At 45.0% G+C, this 21,144-nt stretch overlaps 1 protein-coding gene, 1 long non-coding RNA gene and 1 pseudogene across 2 annotated transcripts; 2 read left to right on the top strand and 1 right to left on the bottom strand.

Moving 5' to 3' along the window:
• Positions 1-3,573: 3,573 nt before the first annotated feature.
• On the bottom strand, positions 3,574-11,141 carry LOC142258849 (uncharacterized). The gene is made up of 3 exons (XR_012727888.1): positions 11,088-11,141; positions 10,923-11,001; positions 3,574-3,987 (listed from the first exon to the last, which is right to left on the bottom strand). It is a non-coding gene; the product is annotated as an uncharacterized LOC142258849 (long non-coding RNA).
• Positions 11,142-11,765: 624 nt separating this feature from the next.
• LOC142258842 (uncharacterized) lies at positions 11,766-17,064 on the top strand. Its single transcript, XM_075331426.1, has 6 exons — positions 11,766-11,858; positions 11,988-12,167; positions 12,250-12,373; positions 12,457-12,554; positions 16,508-16,657; positions 16,787-17,064. Exons 1-6 carry the CDS (start codon positions 11,781-11,783, stop codon positions 17,009-17,011), a joined length of 855 nt encoding a protein of 284 aa, XP_075187541.1. The 5' UTR covers positions 11,766-11,780; the 3' UTR covers positions 17,012-17,064.
• Positions 17,065-17,071: 7 nt separating this feature from the next.
• Positions 17,072-21,144, top strand: part of LOC142258843 (uncharacterized) — a 63,671-nt pseudogene continuing 59,598 nt past the window's right edge.

Genomic DNA, 21,144 nt, shown 5'->3' with positions numbered 1-21,144 from the left:
GCGCTTCTATCCGCAGTATTTCCTACGTACACTGTGATAGTCAGGCACAGACTGAGTGAGTCATGTGATGACATGCGCCTATGACACAGGGGTGTGATGATGGGAGCACCGGCAGTGATGGGACAACACAGAGGTTGTAGTCAAAGTTCTTTACTCACTGAGATAATGTGACGCCCTGGCCTATCAGGTCATCACAAAGGTGCCATGCAATCTGCCCTTCTGCATGGCACCCGCTCCTCCTTGGTCCTGTCCATCTGATGTTGCTACCAACAGGTATAAATAATCCTGAGGAACACTCTGCACCACACCCACCAGTCACTCATTGGGCAGCCTGAGGGGAATAGAGCCACATAGATGGGGGGATGGAAGAGGGAGGTCAGAGATGTCAGTACAGTTCAGACAGTCGAGTTGAGAGGAGGAGAGGAATTGAGCAGCGGTGACAGGACAGGTCATGCTGTGGAGCTGGGCTCCTGTACCCGTCTCAGGTTGCCAGACGTTGGCCTGGCGAGAAGGAGCTGGAACCCCGGTTGCAGGGGGTAGTGACGGGGCATGGTGCTGCTACAGAGAGCAGGCCGGCTTCCTTGTGCTACAACCGGGCAGGGACCAGGGCACGACGGGGTACGCGGACCCTAGGCTGGGAAGTAGCTTCACGCAGCCCAGTAATTCACCAGACGGGAACGGAGTCTTCAGGAACCGTTCCCCACCCGCTCCAAAATCGGGGTACTAGCACAACGAGGGGGATAGGACTTCTCACAATCGTCCAGAAAATCCCAAGCGTGAACCCTGAGAGCAAGCTCACCTTGCTAGCCATGCAGGTGAGCGGGACCCGAGTAGTTCTAGGCGAAAGGGATCCACCTAAGAGAAACACTGTGCCAAGGAACAAGGCTTCAGACCAACCAGCAACACCAAAGGGGCACGGAACCAGCGTGCTCGTCCAACAGCAACGGAGCATTCAAGAGTTTGGTTTACCTGGTGTCAGCGTCAGTGACTTTGGACTGTGTGAGTACCTGATATCTCTCTACTCCCGAAGGGTCTCCCCACTCAAACCATCACCGAGCCCCGGGACATCACTCCCCTGCCAACGGATTGGTTAACATCTCTAGCTGCCACCCCATCGTCATCTGGCTCCCTAAACAGAAGCAGTGGTCCCTCACATTACCACACACCGTGGGTGGCATCACGAACATTTTTCCCAAACAAATCCCCCCTTTTTATTCCGGGGAAGTAGCACGACCCTGCCTCGGATCCGGAGACCCCTCGATCCACTGTGGATCCGGGTCCGAGCAGTCTGTCAGCTGTTGCGTGGGCGGCAGAATTACACCGCCTTTGGAGCCCTGTGCTCTGCTTTTATGGGCTCCAGCCGATCCAGGATAGTTCGGAGGTCAAGGCTGGTGTTTCCTTCTGTGTGTCCTTTCTAGTAGTCTTACCTCCACCCCAGCTTCTGGGCCGTGGAACGGGTCACGGGTGGTTGCTGCACTCCTCGTGAACCCTGGGATTACCCTTCTTCCTAAGAACCCGGGTCGAGCCTCCAGCTCCGGACCATGGACCCCTTTCTATTCTGTCTTTTTTTCCTGACTTCTCTTCCTGACGTCTTCTCGACCCCCTTCCTGGGTGCTGACCTGGCACTAACTGAATTCTGTGTGAGGTGACTGCTTACTTCCCTTGAAGGTGCCCCGCCTCCTGGGTTCCTGAACTAGTGGGCAGGAGGTCCCATACCTTGTGATGGCCACCCCCGACACCTACCCTAGCCCAGTCCCAGTGAAAGAGCTCCCGTGTTATGAGTTGGATGTGTTATGGTGGTTTACCAGTGATGACCTCCTCAGTATCCAAGATGAATATTGCACCCCAGATGAGGTGCAGTACCCTGTAGCGCCTGAAGCTGCAGGGTCACTACAGGTACAGTGAACTCTGTGTTGCAAGCAGCTCATATTGATGCTTTGTAAAAAACTGTTTATTCTGGAAGTCCATCCAACATAAGAGGAAATCCTTCTGCTCTTCCTCTGTTTCGGAAGATTTTCTGATAAAGGGCCGTCTCAGATGCCAGTCTTATTTTATTGTATACCTGATAGAAGGCGGCTGTAATAAAGAGTATGTGGGCAGGACCTCTCAAACACTCCATGCGAGTGTAATAAACAGTATGTGGGCAGGACCTCTCAGACACTCCACAACAGACGTCATTCCCACAGGCAGAATATTAAAACTGTTTTTTACTACATGGACTCTCTAGGCATTGGTCATAATAAAAATATGGCTTTAAGGGTGACCCCATCGAACAGATCCTTCCTAATACCCCTAATAGATTATAGGTATTAAGTACAAAAGAAACATTCTGGATATACAAATTAAACACTTTGTAGCCTATAGGTTTAAATGAGGGGACAGATTTGTGTTATTAATATCATTTTATTGATCTATTTTTATTCAATTTAATACATTTCTTTGTTTTATATTATTTATTTATATTATATTAATTTTATATTATCTTAATTCAGGTCCCGACTTTTAAATATGTTTCATTTTAATAATGTTTATATTTATACATTTATGTATAAATTGGATGATGTTAATGATTCATGTTTATAATTGAGGGATGGGGTGTGTGATTTGGGAACCCCTTATGAAGTCCTGTGTGTGGTTATTCCGGCACTGTCCTTCGCACTGTAGTCATGCGGGAGGGCTTCTCATTTGAAGCTTGTGAACTTTCCGTAATCTGCGTAGACGCAGTGAGGTAAAGACGCAGTGAGGTAATTCCCACGGTCTGAACTCTTTTATCTCCCACGCATGCGCGGTGTGGTTCTCTCCCATGGACCTGAACTCCTGTTACCCCTCACGCATGCGCACTCCTGCTTTGCTCTGGCACTCGTTTTCTGAACCTTCACAGCTAGAATCACTATACTAAGGAATACAAATATATGGTGCACATCAACACTCCCCACCAATAACTAATATTATTTAATTCTATTAAAACTCATTATTTTAACATTCCTTTTTGTTTTTAAAACTGAATAAATGTTCATTAATTACTTTCCTCCATGGATTTTTCTTCATTGCTTCCTGAGCGGCTTCATCTGTATTTGCACAACATGAAAACCCGCAGGCGGACCGCCACCTCCATGGCTTCTAACTGGGTCTGTTTAGGGCCCTTATACAAAAAAAATGTTTAATTTTCATCCATATTGATTTTTTTGCTTATATGAACTCCTTCTAGTACGTTAACCTCATATGTACGATTGCCGCACGCGATCTCTGCACACACACTGTATATTATGTCTGCTCTACTATATGAAACCTCCCAACACTTCTTACCCACAAGGACTTTCCTGCTCGTGGTCTCTGAACATTCGCACTGCATATCAAATTTTGCACAACCCGTCACTATACACACGCAATTTTTTATTTTTCTTCCGTTTTCTCCTTTTCACCTTTGATAAATAATACACAATTGTGAGATTCAAAGTTTTTCATTATTTTTTATTTATTTATTTTTTCTCTCTCTGTAATATCATCATCAATTTATTTATTTTTTAACACCCCCCCCCCATTTTTTAACACAATAAATACCATAACCTTTCTTATCTTACCATTGTTTCTCATGATCCCCTATATAGGGCTGTGGATAGCGCCTCCAGCCCGTGTATCACTACGATCCCCAGTAAATCCCACAGTTCTAGACTCTCAGCATTCTGTTATATTTCCAAGAAATATTTTTGCATTGTTCTTTTTCTCTTTTTCCTTTTTGTTTTGTAATTTCTATATTGTTGCGATATTTGTTACTTCCAGGACTTTTAAAGTCGTCTTTTAATACATTATGCTTTAAATCTTGTTGCCGTTATTTGATAAGTCGATTGTCCCTCCAGTATTTGACATACAGCGGGCGGTCCTCTGATGTATCTGTATGTATATATATAGGTTCTTTCCTCTGTAGTAGACTGTTGATTTTTCCTTGTGTCCTGATGAAGGAGACAGAGCTCTCTGAAACGCGTCAACCTGAATAAAACCATAAAGAGATGACATAATCAACATCTGATTTTCCGGTGATAGCGCGGCTTACTCCCGATCTCTCCCCCGTTATTTTTGAACTCGCTTTCCAGGGCTGCGGCTGTCACCATCTTTTATGTGCGTTTAGGAGTTGTGACTGGCACAACCCTTTGTGATACCAATGTGATATGACTGAAAGAATGTGTGATTAGATAGGAATCATAAAAGATAGGAGTGATCCCAGATATTATTTGACCTATCAATAATTCAGTATCAAAGAGATCCTCTCTGGATAACCAATTTCACTATGACCAAAGAATACATGTCTTGAAGCAGTTTTAAGATAAAGGAAGTAACATTTACAGTTCCACTTGCCGGAAACTTGTGGTTAGCTTAAAGACAGGTTTAAGGAAGCTTGCATATGAAATTTGCAATATTTCACTAACACTATGGTTAAACTGTGGTCGAACAGTTGTCAACTGGCAGGATGTGCAGGAAATGTGCAGGAAGCAAGCAGTTTGTGGTCAAGTTACATGAACATGACTCAGCTGTCACATGCTGGTGACCATTTTTAACACAACCTACAATGTTTTCCTATAAAAATACACCAGACTCACTTAATGTTAGGGAAATACCTTCCAGGACATTGAAGTGTACGTACGCACTGTTCCTGTGATGCCATGCCAAGATGCCATGTTGATTCCTTATCATTAACTCGAGTTCCCTCCGATGTGAAAGGATTGCTACAACATAACGGTAATGTTGATGCATATTTCTGTTATTGTATAAGTTTCTATGACTATAGTTCTTATGCCTATGTACCATTGACTATATATATATATTCATGTGCTATTAAAATAAATAGTATCTTGCTATAAAGAATATTAGTATTTGTGCCTGATTAGGATATCAGTGAGCGCTTCGTAAGTACGGGCTTTCAGCCCCCTTTTTAGTAGAATTTAGCAAGACATAAATTGGCGTAGTCGGCAGGATTACTTCTATAAGAAGTAATTAAACTAATTTTTGTAATTTAGAAATTAAAAACATATATTTGGCAAATTTCCAGATATTTTTTCAATCTTTTTGCATAGTGTCAAAATGTTCAGAAAACATAAGGATAATGTTAAGGAGGTTGTTGTGGAGATCCCATGCTGTACTGAGGCTCCCTACAATCTTATAGCACATGAATTGGTCAATTGTGGATTGGCAGAACAATGGCAGAATAAGCTCAAGGGTTGTGAAGCTACTGATGTTGTGAATGTACTCAGTAGTGCCCCTGTGAAAACAGGTGATGTAGTGTCTTGTGGATTGGCAGAACAATGGCAGGACAAGCTTATGGGTAGTGAAGCTACTGATGTTGTGAATGTACTCAGTGGTGCCCCTGTGAAAGCAGGTGATGTAGTGTCTTTAGCACGGCACAAACAATGGCAGGATAAGCTTAAGGGTAGTGAAGCTACTGATGTTGTGAATGTATTCGGTAGTGTCCCTGTGAAAACAGGTGATGTAGTGTCTTTAGCACGGCGCAAACAATGGCAGGATAAGCTTAAGGGTAGTGAAGCTACTGATGTTGTGAATGTATTCGGTAGTATCCCTGTGAAAGCAGGTGATGTAGTGTCTTTAGCACGGCGCATCTGGATTTTGGCAAGTGCATATAGTGTAATGCATGAGCGTAATCTAAAGATGCAGAAGAAAAGTTCCCAGATGGAACAAAAGATGATAGAATTAGGTTGCCTGAAAACAGTTCTGGAATGTAATACCAGACTGTTGAAGGATAAATTGGAACATTATCAGAATGTGGCACAAAAAGCTGCCATAAAAATTGCTCAAAATAAGTACAAGAAAAGAAGAGGAAAGGTAAATAAAACCCAAATTGCTCAAAATAAGTACAAGAAAAGAAGAGGAAAGTTAAATAAAACCAAAGTACATAAAATATCGTCTCAGCTTCTATAAACTGGGATCCCGATACTTGGGATTGGGATGTGTGGGATTCATCTTCATCATCTGATGAGGAGGAGTACCATAAAGGGAAGATTCAGGCTAACCCAGTAAGGAGGCGCCTAGAGAGGACAGAAAATGAGATCATCCGGGAACATGTCCGGGATGGTCAGGGGAATCTGCAATATGACGAAGATGGTAATGCCATCATAAATGAGAGAACGATTCCTCATGTAAAAAATCGAGTAACCATTGAAGGTTACTCTCAGGGAGAAGTTGATAGCATTTTAACACAGTTTAGACAAAAACCAGGAGAAGGAGAAATTCCCTGGTTGGTCAGGGTGCACGATCTCGGAGGAGGTGCAGTGCACTTTGACGCCGGAGACGTGGCAAAATTTGTCACCATGTCTCGTGACCCAGTAATTCAGAGATCAATAAAAAATTATTTTGTTGATCATAATGAGCATGGTACTCAAAACTTAATCATGATCCTAGCCCATGCTTTTCTGGACAAATACCCATCAGAAGTAGACTTTCCTATCAATGATAAACCTTGGTATACCTTAAAAGATGGTATGGAAAGGCTGAAGGAAGAAGCAATGAGGAATGCTCTTCCTCTTTTGGGAATGGATGAAGATTATCTCCAGTACCCATTGACAGCCAGCATAAGAAATAGGCTGGTTAAACATGCTCCTCCAGCATACAACTCAGTTATTTTAACCTTAACTGTAGCGCTGACTGGAGAATCAATCGGTGTAGTTCTAGGGAGGATGAGGGAGTTACAGGATATGGGACAGTGGGATAAATCGTCCCCTGGAGGCCATGTTGGTAACAGTAAGCCAAACAATCCTGATTGTAAAGAGAAATCAGTAGGGGAGGCCCCACGGGTGTCTCGCAAAGACATGTTCCAGGCTTTGCTTAAAGCCGGGATCAATAAGGAAAGGATGGATGGAAAGGAGACAGGAGAATTATGGAAGTTGTACAAACAGAAAGTTCTATCTGCAAAGAAAGTGACCACTACAAATGTGGAAGGGGGTTCAAAAACCCCCAAGGTAAAGAAATCAGAAGGAAAAGGGGAAAACCCCCCCAAAGAAAGTGTCTTGGGAAGATTTTCAGTCAGTTTATCCATTGGAAGAACTGGCTGCAGCCGTGGCCACAAAGGTCACGGAAGGAAGGGCTAATGCACAGACTGAAGTCTGTGTAAATGAAAGTTCAGAAGGAAGTGATTTACCATAGGTAGCCAGCCAAGCCCCCCTATTGATAAACAGGGACGAACGTCCCTACGTCAATCTTAGCATACATTGGAAAGGGGGAAATGTTCAAAGAGTCCCAGCTTTGATTGACACGGGGGCGGAGGCTACTTTAATTCATGGAATCCCAGAAAAAATGAAAGGACCTCGAGTAAAAATTGCTGGACTAGGTGGTCAAGTGATCACCGGGGTTCAGACACAGGTAGCTTTGAAGATAGGTAATTTACCTATCAAGGAGTATACGGTACTGGTAGTACCTATACCAGAATATATTTTGGGAATTGATATCCTAAAATGGATGACTCTTAATCTAACCGAAGGAAAATTCTCCTTTGGGGTTATGTCTTGTCATAAGGAAATGCAGATCTCACATTATATCAATGATATAATGATACAAGGACAAGATGAGCAAAGTGTGAAAGATCAATTGACAAAACTGGTTGCTCATATGAGGAGTAAAGGATGGGAAATCAATGATGCCAAGGTTCAAGGACCGTCTCAGGTGGTAACATGTCTAGGGATTCAGTGGAACAAGGGGCACAGAGAGATCTTGCCCAATGCCAGACAGAAAATTATTAATTTTCCGGTCCCTAAATCCAAACAGGAGACTCAGTCTTGTATTGGATTGTTTGATTTTTGGAGACAACATATCCCTCATTTGGGACAAATGTTGGCTCATTTGTACAAAGTAATGAGGAAAAAATATGAGTTCCCATGGGGAGAGGAACAGCAAAATGTGTCTGAGATGGTCAGGGAAGTGTGGAAAGACATTGAAGGGATTATTCAATCTACCAAGACCACTGTATTTCATGTCGATGCTCATGTCCCTACTAACTCACTTGAACGTTTGTTTAATTCAGAAGCAGATAAAGCAGCAGCCATCAGACAAGTCAGTCCAACAGTTGACAAGGCAAGGTACAGCTGTTTGGGCACACCAGAAAGAGCGACACCTTATTCAGCAGGTTTAGACCTCAGTACATTGGAAACTGTCGTGGTACCCCCAGGTAAGGTAAAACCAATTTCAACAGGATTGGGTTGCCATACACCAAAGGATCATTATGGTCAAATAGCCACTCGTTCTAATTTAGCGTTAAAAGGAGCCATAGTGGTGGGAGGGGTAATAGAGGCAGATTATCAGGGAGAAATCAAGGTACTGATGTTAAATTTGGGAAATGAACCTTTGATATTGATGAAACACCAGAAGGTGGCTCAGATGTTGATAATTCCAATAAACTTGTCTGAGATAAGAGAAGGAACTGCCCCAGCAGAATTAACAATACGGGGTACTAAAGGTTTTGGTTCCTCTAATATTACAAATGTAGGAGCAAAAATATGGATTCAAAACCTCCAAGGACCGCCCTCAGAGACAGCGGTAATAGCGGTCGGAAAAGATCGTACTTTCCTGATGAGACCAGGAGTGGAGAAGTGGGAATATGTCCCACAAGAAAAATGTTATTTACGAGAATAATAGTGTATCTTTATTTGCAGATGGTGTTGTAAATAAGCGGAATCCATGGTATCGGTTACTGGGAAGAGCTCGATAGTGATGAGATGGAGAAATTCCTGTGTCTGATGTTTGCCTCTTTGGTCGTTGGATGGACAAGTCTACATCAGGAGGAACCTATGGCGAATAAATTTCTGATGCACCATCACATTTTCAACACACAGATTGCTGGATCTGTACACATTCTTCGGTTACAGCCACCAGTATCCCTTATCTGGATGTCCCGGTATCGATGGAGGAAATCTTAAAGTAGAAAAGTTGTTCTGATCATCTTGCTGATAAAGACACTCGAAGTGTTCGTCTATAGAATACTACAGTACCCATTTCCATAGTGGGATGGATCAATCTTCCATGGTGGCAAGGCAATTTGAATGCAACAGTCACCAATTTGCAATATCTGGCTTTTAAGGGAGGAATTTGGGTACCAAGAAATAAGACTGGACTGACTAACCTGGGATTAATCCCTATGGGGAATATAAAAATAAGTGTTGGGACAGCTATAAATACTGTAGATGCTTTTAAACCCAGCTTAGTGGAAAGGACAATTCATGATATGTTATGGCCTTATGCCAATATGTTCATAAATGGGTCTAGTGAAACTTGTAGTAACATATCAGGAAATGTAATGTGTAATGATTCCTTTGAATATCGAGCAAATGCCAAAACACTTGATATTCAAGGGAGCTTTTCAGATAATATTGCTTTTAGTTTTAATATACATAGTAGTGAAAGTGATTATATTTGTGATTCAACGTTTATCCAAACAAACCAAGAAATCAAAACCTGTGGCAAAGTCAATGTTAGTGTCCTATTAAAAGCGACATTTCTTGGTCATGGTATGGTATATTCCGAGTGATCTTCTTCTAGTGGAATACTGATGATGGAAAATAATCTCTGAGATCAAGGACCGATTGTGATACCAATGTGATATGACTGAAGTATGTGTGATTAGATAGGAATCATAATCATAAGATAGGAGTGATCCCAGATATTATTTGACCTATCAATAATTCAGTATCAAAGAGATCCTCTCTGGATAACCAATTTCACTATGACCAAAGAATACATGTCTTGAAGCAGTTTTAAGATAAAGGAAGTAACATTTACAGTTCCACTTGCCGGAAACTTGTGGTTAGCTTAAAGAAGCTTGCATATGAAATTTACGGCTCATTGCAATATTTCACTAACACTATGGTTAAACTGTGGTCGGACAGTTGTCAACTGGCAGGATGTGCATGAAATGTGCAGGAAGCAAACGGTGCCCACAGCATTTTGTGGTCAAGTTACATGAACATGACTCAGCTGTCACATGCTGGTGACCATTTTAACACAACCTACAATATTTTCCTATAAAAATACACCAGACTCGCTTAATGTTAGGGAAATACCTTCCAGGACATTGAAGTGTACGTACGCACTGTTCCTGTGATGCCATGCCAAGATGCCATGTTGATTCCTTATCATTAACTCGAGTTCCCTCCGATGTGAAAGGATTGCTACAACATAACGGTAATGTTGATGCATATTTCTGTTATTGTATAAGTTTCTATCACTATAGTTCTAAATGCCTATGTACCATTGACTATATATATATTCATGTGCTATTAAAATAAATAGTATCTTGCTATAAAGAATATTAGTATTCGTGCCTGATTAGGATATCAGTGAGCGCTTCGTAAGTACGGGCTTTCAGCCCCCTTTTTAGTAGAATTTAGCAAGACACCCTTATAGGTGAATGAAATTACCTTGGCTTATCTCTTACCTTACCTGGTAAGACCCTATTCTGCGCTTCTATCCACAGTATTTCCTATGTACACTGTGATGGTCAGGCACAGACTGAGTGAGTCGCGTGATGAGCGGTGAATGAACTCCGGTGAGGTCACTGAAGTCATCGGAGGTCAAGTTACCTGCGATCAGAAGTGGTGGACTGTGGGAATCTCCAGCTGTGGCCACGGCTAACCTGAGTGACGTCATCACTGATCACTGCTCAGTCTCTGCCTGAACCTGATAGCAAACAGTCATGTGCCATGATCGCGCTGTAACTACATGTAGCAGAGCTTGAATCGTTGTGGGACCTCGTGTGGATTATGTTGGCCCTGCACGGGTGTTTTGGGGATTAATAAAGTGGTAAAAGAGGGTATCCACTATATACACATCATGCACACAGGGCTCCGCTACGTAGAAATCATACACACATAGCACTGTCCCGTACACATCGTACACATGCGACTCTGCTCCATATATGTCATACACACCCTTTCAGCAACTTGTGATCAAGACCGATCAGGTCCAAACGTTTTTCTTCTAAAGTCGCTCAACAAATCTTCTCCTCACCTGAACTTATCAATAAAGAATTCAATTTAGCAAAGATTGAAATGAGTGTCTACAGGTCACATACATACGCAACAGGGGTCACATACATACGCAACAGTGGAGTACTAGAACTGTCCACTGACACCGCGCCTCATCCAGTGCGTGCACACCAATATAGGACTACACTGAGGAGCTGATCATGTGACCCCTGACTCCTCCCCTCCATGTGACATCATCACAGGTCCTGGAAGCACAGAGCAGCCATATATCTAGTGTGCGGCTCTGCAGGTGGAGGTGTGTGGAGATTCCCCATTACTGGGGCAGGCGGCATTAACCCCTTCAGCTCTGAGACTTTCTTAGTGTTTTTCTCTTGCTGATTTCTATGAATCATGAGGTTTTTGTTCATTTTCCTCTGATAGATACAAACGCCCCAACTATGAGAGGCCGGAAGTGAGGAAACCTGTCTGCCCTCGGTCCCCGGCCCCTTTCTGCCCTCGGTCCCTTTCTGCCCTCAGTCCTCGGCCCCTTTCTGCCCTCAGTCCTTGGCCCCTTTCTGCTCTCAGTCCTCGGCCCTTTTCTGCCCTCAGTCCTCGGCCCCTTTCTGCCCTCACACAGTATAGTGTTCCCCCAGAATGTTCTCATTATATGTTTCCCCTTATTATCTCCAGTAATTGTATTATTACAGCGGATTCTTTATGATGTTACATCGTCCTCTTCTCCCCATTCAGGTCCCTACGATATCGGATCCTCTCAGTGGAGATCTTCTATAGAAGATAATCCTCCAGATTGACCCGTGAAGGATGGATATGGACAGGGACAAGATGGCGGAGAGGATATTACACCTCACACTAGAGATCCTCTTCCAGCTTACTGGAGAGGTGAGAGATTCTGATGACGTCACATTACATCATTCTTATCTATGGGAATAACAGATGGACAGAACTGGAGAGGTGAGGACTCTGGAAATGTCTGGAGTGAGATTTATTACTGTGTCTCTCCATAACCAGGATTACACAGTAGTGAAGAAGACCTCTAGTGAGCGCTGTCAGGCCCCTGTGTCTGAGGGATGGGGAAGACCCCTGAGCCCAATCACGGGGCCTCCACCTCACCCCCCGATACATGAGGACATCAATGACCAGAAGATCCTGGCACTCACCTACAAGATGATTGAGCTGCTGACTGGAGAGGTGACACTGCTGGGAATGCTGGGATATTATACAGTAACGCTATGAAGGGATCGGGGGGTGACGGTATCATTGTGTGTGTCAGGTTCCTATAAGGTGTCAGGACGTCACCGTCTATTTCTCGATGGAGGAGTGGGAGTATTTAGAAGGACACAAAGATCTGTACAAGGACGTCATGATGGAGGATCCCCGGCCCCTCACATCACCAGGTAATAGACAGGACTAAATACACACGGCCTATAATTATCTGTATGTAGGAAATTAATTCAGCCCCTGTATGTGTCTCCTCCAGTTCTATCCAGTAAGAGGACAACACCAGAGAGATGTCCCCGTCCTCTTCTCCCACAGGACTGTAAACAAGAAGACCCCGATGTTCCTCAGGATCATCAGGTAGATGGAGAGAAGGAGCCATGAAATCGCCCTATGATGTGTAGACGGCTGTGAAGGTCTTGTGCTCAGTCTTGTTTTATCCTCCAGTATTATATGTGTTATACTTGTGTAATGAGAGCGGTGGAGATGGCAGGATTAGGAGAGATAAGAGCTTTGATGATTCCTTTTAGTCCTCGTTCACACTACTGTATTTTCAGTGTTGTGCATAAAATAACACAACGTCTCGCCCTCAGACCATTGTTATTGGATGTGGCGGTGCAGATGGGGATTTTCTTTCTCACTGACTGAATCTGCGTGTGAGAATAATCCCAGCATCCTCTAGTGTCTTCCGTAAATCGGAGGAGACTCGTCCATTCAGGTCTGTGTCTGCACAATTCATCAGATTCCCACCAGCTCCACCATACAGCAGACATTGTGTTACGGGTACATTGCAGTTCTGTAATGGAGGAAGCTGTAAACGGTCTTGTACATTATTAATAGCGGCTGTAAATACCGGATTGTATATGGATGACAAATAAGAAAAGACTTATCCTAGTTTTCTGGATGAAGCTGTGATGATTCTTTATCCGGCCGTGTGATCCCGGCATTAGAGGCCGTTACATCCCGGGAAGAGAGGATTTATCTAAAAAGTGTAAAATCTTTCCCTTCCCTGAATATTTCTGCCTCCGGTCACATCCCGTCTGCCGGTATAACGGGCTCCGCACCACAAAACTTACATCCAACTCATCAATTCTGTTGGGTTTTTTCTATGTCACCTTTTTCAATCTTCTTGTATTAATTAATGTTTTTTTTTCCAAAATTCTTCAGAATGGAGCAAGTGGATCATGAATTTTGCGCACAATAGAAACCCTTTGTATTTTTCCTTTGACCTGTGTTACTGACATTTTATTGCAAAAAGTCTCATGTTTTCCTAAATGGCGGCAAGTTTGCACCAAAGTATTTGCTATACATGAAATATCTCGGGTGTGGACTGGAGAACATTCGTGACAAAATTTCCTAGTTTTTAGGTTGAAGGTAGACATACCTTTCCTTGAAAAACTATTCACACCCGATGAACTTTTCCATGTTTTTTTACATTACAGCCACAAAAAATTGATTTTATTGAGGTTTTATGTGATAACCACACAAAGTAGCAAACATTTGTGAAGTAGCAAGGAAATTATACACGGATTTCTAAATGTGTTAAGAAATTTAACTCTGAAAATTGTGATGTGCATTAGTATTCAGCCCCCTGAGTGAATACTTTGCAGGACAAACCTTTCACTGCAATTGCTGCTGCCAGTCTCTTGGGGATGTGTCTACCAGCTTTGCTCATCTAGAGGTGACATTTTTGCCCTTTCTACTTTATAAAACAGCTATATCAGGTAAATTGGATGACGGCGTCTGTGAAGCAATTTTCAATTCTTATTCTTTTGCTTTTAAAAAAATTCTTCTATAAAGACCAAATTTGTGGAGTTTATGACTTATAGTTGTCCTGTGGACAGATTCTCCCCCTGAGCTCTTGATCTCTCCTGCTTTTGCACTGACCATAGGCCTCTTGGCTACTTCACTATAATTACTGCTCTCCTTGCTTGAGATGTCAGTTTAGGTGAACGGCCATGTCTTTGTCGTTTTGCAGTTGTGCTATATGTGACAACTCAGCATCTGGAGATTTGTGTGAGGGGTGAACTGTCCTTAATTAGGCAACACCTTTTGTTTCTTTGATTGCCAAATCAAGAGAAGTTAGCCATTGTTTAATGTCAGACTGACTGGAGCCCTATATCCTGTTAAATATAGATTGCCTCAGCCTCTTTGACTATGTCAATTAGAGGAATATTATGCAGTCGAATTGAACTGAACCAATGAGAGAACAGCCATCTCCCACCAATCCTGTAAGATACAATACTCTGAAGTGAGAACTTAGGGTATAAAAAGGGCTTTGCTCCTCTTTCCACATTTATTTTGCAGGACTTCAGCCTAAAATCCACATTTTTAGCTGAAAGATCACAGATCTCCTTCACTGCTCAATGCTGAGCCCACAATTGTACCTGGAGAACCCAGGTGATGACAATTCAGTTGCCTGGCTAAATGCTGTATCTTGCTGTGCTCAGTCATTTTTGTAAGCTTGCCACTATCTCCTCTCAGTGGGTGCTCATCAAAAGCGGGGTGCTACTGATTGGGATAGTTAGCCCAGGAAGCCCCGAAGTCGCAAATATTCTAATCCCTTGCGAGCCAACGGATGGGAGAGACTCTGTCGCTTGTACCATCTTGTGATCTTGCTGGAAATGTACGATACGTGTTTGCCTGTTGGTGAACCAGTAACGTCCTACCAAGGTGTGGTTCCCTCACCCTGTGTTGTCTGAGAAGTGTTCTGCCCACAAAAAATCAGTTTGAGCGTTCAGTGGGATGAGTCCGAGCAGTCTTTCTGAAGACAGCCAAGCCAGTGGACAACTGTACCCACTGACCCTCGTGTCTCCACACTATACTCCTGCCATTTTTGGATGATGGATTGAAAAGTGCTTAGTGAGATGTTCAGAGCTTTGGCTATTTTTTTATTTTTTTTTAAACCGAACCCTGCTTTACTCTTCTCCACAATTTTAACTCTCATCTGTCTGGTGGGTTCCTTGGTTTTCAAGATGCTGTTTGATCCCTAATGTTCTGAAACAAAACTAGTGAAATCTTCACAAAACAGCTGTAGTTATACTGAGAATAAATGATACAGGTGACTCAATTTACTAATTATGTGACTTCTGGAAGCAATTGGTCACTCAGGGGCATCATACTACAAGGGACTGAATACAAATGCACGTCACAATATTCAGATTTATAGTTTTAAATATTTAAAAAACTATCTATCATTTCCTTTACACTTCACAAATACTTGTTACTTAATGCTGGTATATCACATAAAATCACAATAAAATACATGTATGTTTGTGGGTGTAACGTAAAAATAAGTGGAAACGTTGTGGGGGTGTGAATACCTATACAAGGGGCAAAATTCCTCCATGACTAAAAATATCAGACTAGTTCCCTGGATCGATGTCCCATCACAAAATCTAGTACTGACAACCTGCAATAATATACTTTTTACGGAAGGCATCCAAGCCCGCCTTGAATTTTTGTAGTCTATCAAGAATTATCAGATCATTTGTCAGAGAGTTCCATATTCTCACTGCTCTTACAGTAGAGAATCCCCATCTGTGATTATGATTGAACCTCCTTGTCATCATTGCAGGCCTCAGTTGTAAAAAGCTCATTAGAGATATCTCAGTAATGCCCCTGATTTACTCGTACATTGTAATAAAATCGCCCCGTAGCCTTTGTGTTTCCAAAATGAATAATCCCAAGCTTGCTAACCTGTCCTCCTATTGCAGACCTTCCATTCCTGTAATGGTTGCTCTTCTCTGCACCCGCTCTAGTTCAGTTATGTCCTCCTCATTCACTGGAGCCCAAAATTGTGAGAATTTTGTAAGTGTGGCCGCACTAGTGACTTGTATAGAGGCAAAACTGTTCTTGTCCGGAGCATCTGTGCCTCGTTCACTGCATCCTATTATATTATCTGCCTTGGCAGCAGCTTCCTGGCACTGGTCGGTTTTCTCGTCCACCCACACACCCACGTCTTTTTCAGGGTCACTTTTCCATAGTAACTATTTAAAAAAATTGTCTTTTAAGAATCAGCCGAAATAATCTGGAAATCTAAACTCCTGCAAACATACAGAGAACAAAAACCAACAGATTAATATTATAAAATAGTAACGTGCCATACATGTGGAAGAAAAGCTGCTTCGTAATATTATTGGATCGAGGTTCTTCATTTCGGTTACTGCAGTCCCAAAACCATGAATTGTCTTCTTCATGTCATACATGTTAGCGTTATTTCTGCAGCCAGTGATCGGATATAAAGTCTCCAGTAATTATATTACTGTACAGGATTCTTTATGATGTCACATCGTCATCTTCTCCCCATTCAGGTCCCAACAATATCAAATCCTCTCAGTGGAGATCTTCTATATAAGAGAATTCTCCTGATTGCCCCATCAAGGATGGATATGGACAGGGACACGATGGCGGAGAGGATATTACACCTCACCCTAGAGATCCTCTTCCGGCTTACTGGAGAGGTGAGAGATTCTGATGACATCACATTACATCATTCTTATCTATGGGAATAACAGATGGACAGAACTGGAGAGGTGAGGACTCTGGAAATGTCTGTAGTGAGATTTATTACTGTGTCTCTCCATAACCAGGATTACACAGTAGTGAAGAAGACCTCTAGTGAACGCTGTCAGGCCCCTGTATCTGAGGGATGGGGAAGACCCCTGAGCCCAATCACGGGGCCTCCACCTCACCCCCCGATACATGAGGACATCAATGACCAGAAGATCCTAGAACTCACCTACAAGATGATTGAGCTGCTGACTGGAGAGGTGACACTGCTGGGAATGCTGGGACATTATACAGTAACGCTATGAAGGGATCGGGGGTGACGGTATCATTGTATGTGTCAGGTTTCTATAAGGTGTCAGGACGTCACCGTCTATTTCTCCATGGAGGAGTGGGAGTATTTAGAAGGACACAAAGATCTGTACACGGACGTCATGATGGAGGATCCCCAGCCCCAAACATCACCAGGTAAGAGACAGGACTAAATACACATTGCCTATAATTATCTGTATGTAAGGAATGAATTCAGTCCCTGTATGTGTCTCCTCCAGTTCTATCCAGTAAGAGGACAACACCAGAGAGATGTCCCCGTCCTCTTCTCCCACAGGACTGTAAACAGGAAGACCCCGATGTTCCTCAGGATGTGTTTCCTCCAGCTCTATCCAGTAAGAGATATCTACTCATGTACTTTCTGCACTAATTTTGTGTTTACATTTTTAGACTTTCTGCTCTGTTTTTTTCAGCTGTATTTTCTTTGCTTCTGCTTCTTCTGTTTGTTTCTAGTGCCTTCTCTATGTTGTTATGAAGGCAACTCAAATACCTGCAGAGGGTTCTTGAATACCCTGTTTCCCTAAAAATAAGCCCTGGTTACAGTCAGGGCTAGTGTTAGGAGGAATCAAACTGTGCAATTTCTCAGGAACCCCACTTTCTTAAGGACCTTATCAGTTGCATTCGGAAGTTGATTGTTTAAGGACCTTTGATGAAGTCATGTGACATGATGTAAGCAAAGGTCTCTTAATTGCATGAGTCTAAAAGAACTGAATAGAAGACAGGCTGGCATGGTGGACTGGCATTAGGGGAAAGGGAGAGCAAACAGGACAATTTCCCAGGGCCCCCATTTTCCTAGAGGCCCCAGTGTTTATATGCCGATTATAGGACTGTTCAAGAACCTTTTTGACATCACGTCATGTGACCAAAGGTCTCTTACTTGCAGGAGTATGAAGCTGAAGAGGAGACAGGTTGCTGTGTGTGTGTGTGTGTGAGAGTGTGTGTGTGTGAAGCCCCACAGGTGTTGTGTCGGTGCATACCTTCAGGGACTCCACGTAGCTGGTTCTGGTCACAGGTAGGGAATCTTCGGTTTTGATCGTGACGCCACTCTCAGTATTGCGGTCAGTGGGGACCGCCACTGCAGGTTAGGGGACGCCTGGGGCTGATGGTGGGTGCAGTCGGATGTAGTAGCCTCCTGAGAGTGAGGCAAGCCCCAGGGCCCTGTGTAGGTTTGTAGTACCACAAGTCGCAGAATGACTCACACAGGCAGAACTGTCTTTCAAGGGCTTTACTCACATTTGATGGCAGGGTGAGTAGCCCGGGCGTAGCTGGGATGAACCAGATGGGAACCGGGTATCCTTCAGGCTGACTTTATGAGGGTGACTACTGACTCGCCTTCCTTAGCCCTTGGTGGTTTGGGGTGACCCCGACTTTGAGTCCCTATGGGGGTCACCCAGGGAAGATGCTGCAGCCTCTCTCCCCTTCGTTCGCCGTGTGCTTGTCGCCTGGGCCAGATCACTCCAGCTTCTTGCCTCCTGTGAGCTATGGGCCCTAACTGTGGCTACGTGGCTGCGGCTTTTGTGGTGTTGTGGCGTGGGCTTTGAGAGCCCCACACCGGCAGGTTTAGCAAAAGAAAGCTGAATCTATCTCCGCTTCGGGATCTGCCGCCCGGTTGGGCCTGGTGCTCTCTAGCAGTCTCCTTACTTCCCACTCCGTGCTTTCTCTCTAGCTGAAGCTGGCTTTCAGGTAGCACTCCTAGTTGACCGTTCTCCCCCGTCAGTAGCCACTGCGCGGGCGCTGTTAGACAGCATCAACCCCACAGGTCTGCTCCTCACTGAGCCCTCTGGAGTTCTCCTCTAACTGACTCACTGCTCCTCCTCTCCTGTTCTTGCCTACGCCACCTAGCAACCAGACTCTCCACCACACCCCTTGAGAGGAGATGGAGGCTTTTTACCCCCTGCCACTATTCCAGTGGAGGTATAGGCTTTGCCCCCTCCTGGGACCCCCAGGGGTCCTCTCATGGGTACATGTGTGAGACCTGATCACTATGCGCCTGTGTTCCACACCCCTGTCAGCCTTCTGGATTACCTGTATTGTACTGTCCCCAGCATGGGTGCAGTACTCAGTGGTGCCTGACCAGGTCAGGGGCGCCACATTCCCCCTTAGTTATCACCAGCACGTCCTCGGGCTGCAAGACAACATTTTAAAATGCATAAAACATTAAAACATGTAAAACATTTTTTTAAAAGCACCAGGTACCATACATCACCACCCTCCACCCACAAGTCCGTTAACCCACCCAAAACCCTTTCACGTTGGCCGCGACTTCAGCCATTTCTGGCAGGATGTAGAGGCGGCTTACATGGGCTGGTGGTTTTCAGGGTATACCTGGCCTGGTGGATCCGCGCCTTCAGCCTCTTCTGGCAGGATGCAGAGGCGGCCTCCACAGTTGGTGCTGACCAGGTACCCTCTTTGTGGTGGTGAGCCAAGGCCCCATAAACAGGCGTGCTCTCTGGTTGCAGGTGAGCCAAGGCCCTATATACGGACGGGCTCCTCCTGGTTGCAGACGAGCCAAGCCCCTAAACAGGCTGACTCTGGTGGCGGTGGTGCCCTCTGGTGTAACTATTTACACTGCGAGAGTTTGTGGCTATAGCCAGTTCATAGCCTTAAGGTTTATGGTTTTCTCACAATAGTTTTTGTGGGCACATACTTAAACTTGAGAACGTTGCAAACCAAAACTTTTCAAAACTTCAACTGGTAACTTCTTTCTTTACTTTGCTTTACTCCTCTTTACCAGGGCTTGAGCCTGTATGGCGGTGGCACCTGCTGCTTTCCTGCTCTTTATCGTCGTCTGTGGTCGTCTCATCCGTAGGTTCTTTTTCTCTGCTTTGTCTTCCTTCTCTTTCTTTAGGACTTTGTGTTACGTCCAGGGCATACAATCCTCTTTCGCCTTGATGCATAGTAAACTGGACTGAATCTCCCATCTTTAGATTTCTGCCAGGGTGTCCTCTAGGCAGATGAGCTCTCACATCTCTTCTGTTGACAAATATCCCTTCTTTGATACCAGGTGCTACAATGAATCCATATCCACTTCTCAGATTAAAATCCTCCACTACTCCTCTGAAAAGGGGTCCTCTGGCCTGGGCTTTGGACCTTCTCAGGGCTCGTTTTTCTTGCAGGTCTCTGACGGTGACTTCTCTCTGCTCTGGAGATGACGGTGCAGGGGATAGTTGCGTTCTGTTGCGGTGTGTCTTACGGGCTGGATTCTGTAGGGTGCAGCTCACAAACTCCCAGGTAAGGCTTTTGGGCAGTTCTTCTTCTGCAGATGGTGTCAGGTCTTCCTCATCCCAACGGGAATAGGGTAACATCTCCGGCTCTGGGTATGGCTCTGGAGTCAGCTCCTCAGCTTCCTGGCCTCCTCTCCCCCTTAGTTCTTCTTGGCACTCCTTTGGTGGCAGTGCTGGGGATGGGCTTTCTTCAGCTGGTCTGGGCGGTGGACTCTCTGGCGCGGCTGCAGGGGTTGCCTGAATCTCCTTGGGGGTATGCGGAGGGAGCAGATACCGATCCACCATCTCTTGTGGGAACTGGGCCTCTAGGTCAGCCTTCAGCTTCCAGTATTCGGGGTCCTCTCCTATCAGGGTCTTCCTAGCAGGGACCTCTTTGGACTGGTGAGCGGTGTCTGCTCTGGCCTTGCAGGCCGGGGTAAATGATGAGGTAATCTCTTCTTGGCGGGCCGCGCCTGGCATGGCGGCGGCCTGGTCTTGGCGGGCCGCGCCCTGGATGGCGGCGGCCTGGTCTTGGCGGGCCGCGCCCTGGATGACGGCGGCCTGGTCTTGGCGGGCCGCGCCCGGCATGGCGGCGGCCTGGTCTTGGCGGGCCGCGCCCTGTTTGGCGGCGGCCTGGATCGGCGTCGCAGCTGCGATGGGATCTGTGCAGGCTGGGCTGGACGTCGCTGCAGCAGTCTGGGCTTGGCGGGCCGCGCCTGGCGTGGCTGCGGCCTGGTTCAGCACCTCACTTGCGGCGCGGACGAGCGTTGCTGCGGCGGTGGGGTCTCGGCGGGCCGGGCCTAGCAGGGCGGCGGCCTGGGTCAGCGTTACGCCTGCGACGCGGATGAGGGTCGCGGTGGCAGCCGGTTCTTTGCGGGCCGGACTGGGCGTTGCTGCAGGGACCGGGT

The sequence above is a fragment of the Anomaloglossus baeobatrachus genome (genome assembly GCF_048569485.1).
Source record: "Anomaloglossus baeobatrachus isolate aAnoBae1 chromosome 5 unlocalized genomic scaffold, aAnoBae1.hap1 SUPER_5_unloc_13, whole genome shotgun sequence".
Classification (NCBI taxonomy): Eukaryota; Metazoa; Chordata; class Amphibia; order Anura; family Aromobatidae; genus Anomaloglossus; species Anomaloglossus baeobatrachus.
This window is presented reverse-complemented; position numbering and strand designations above follow the sequence as displayed.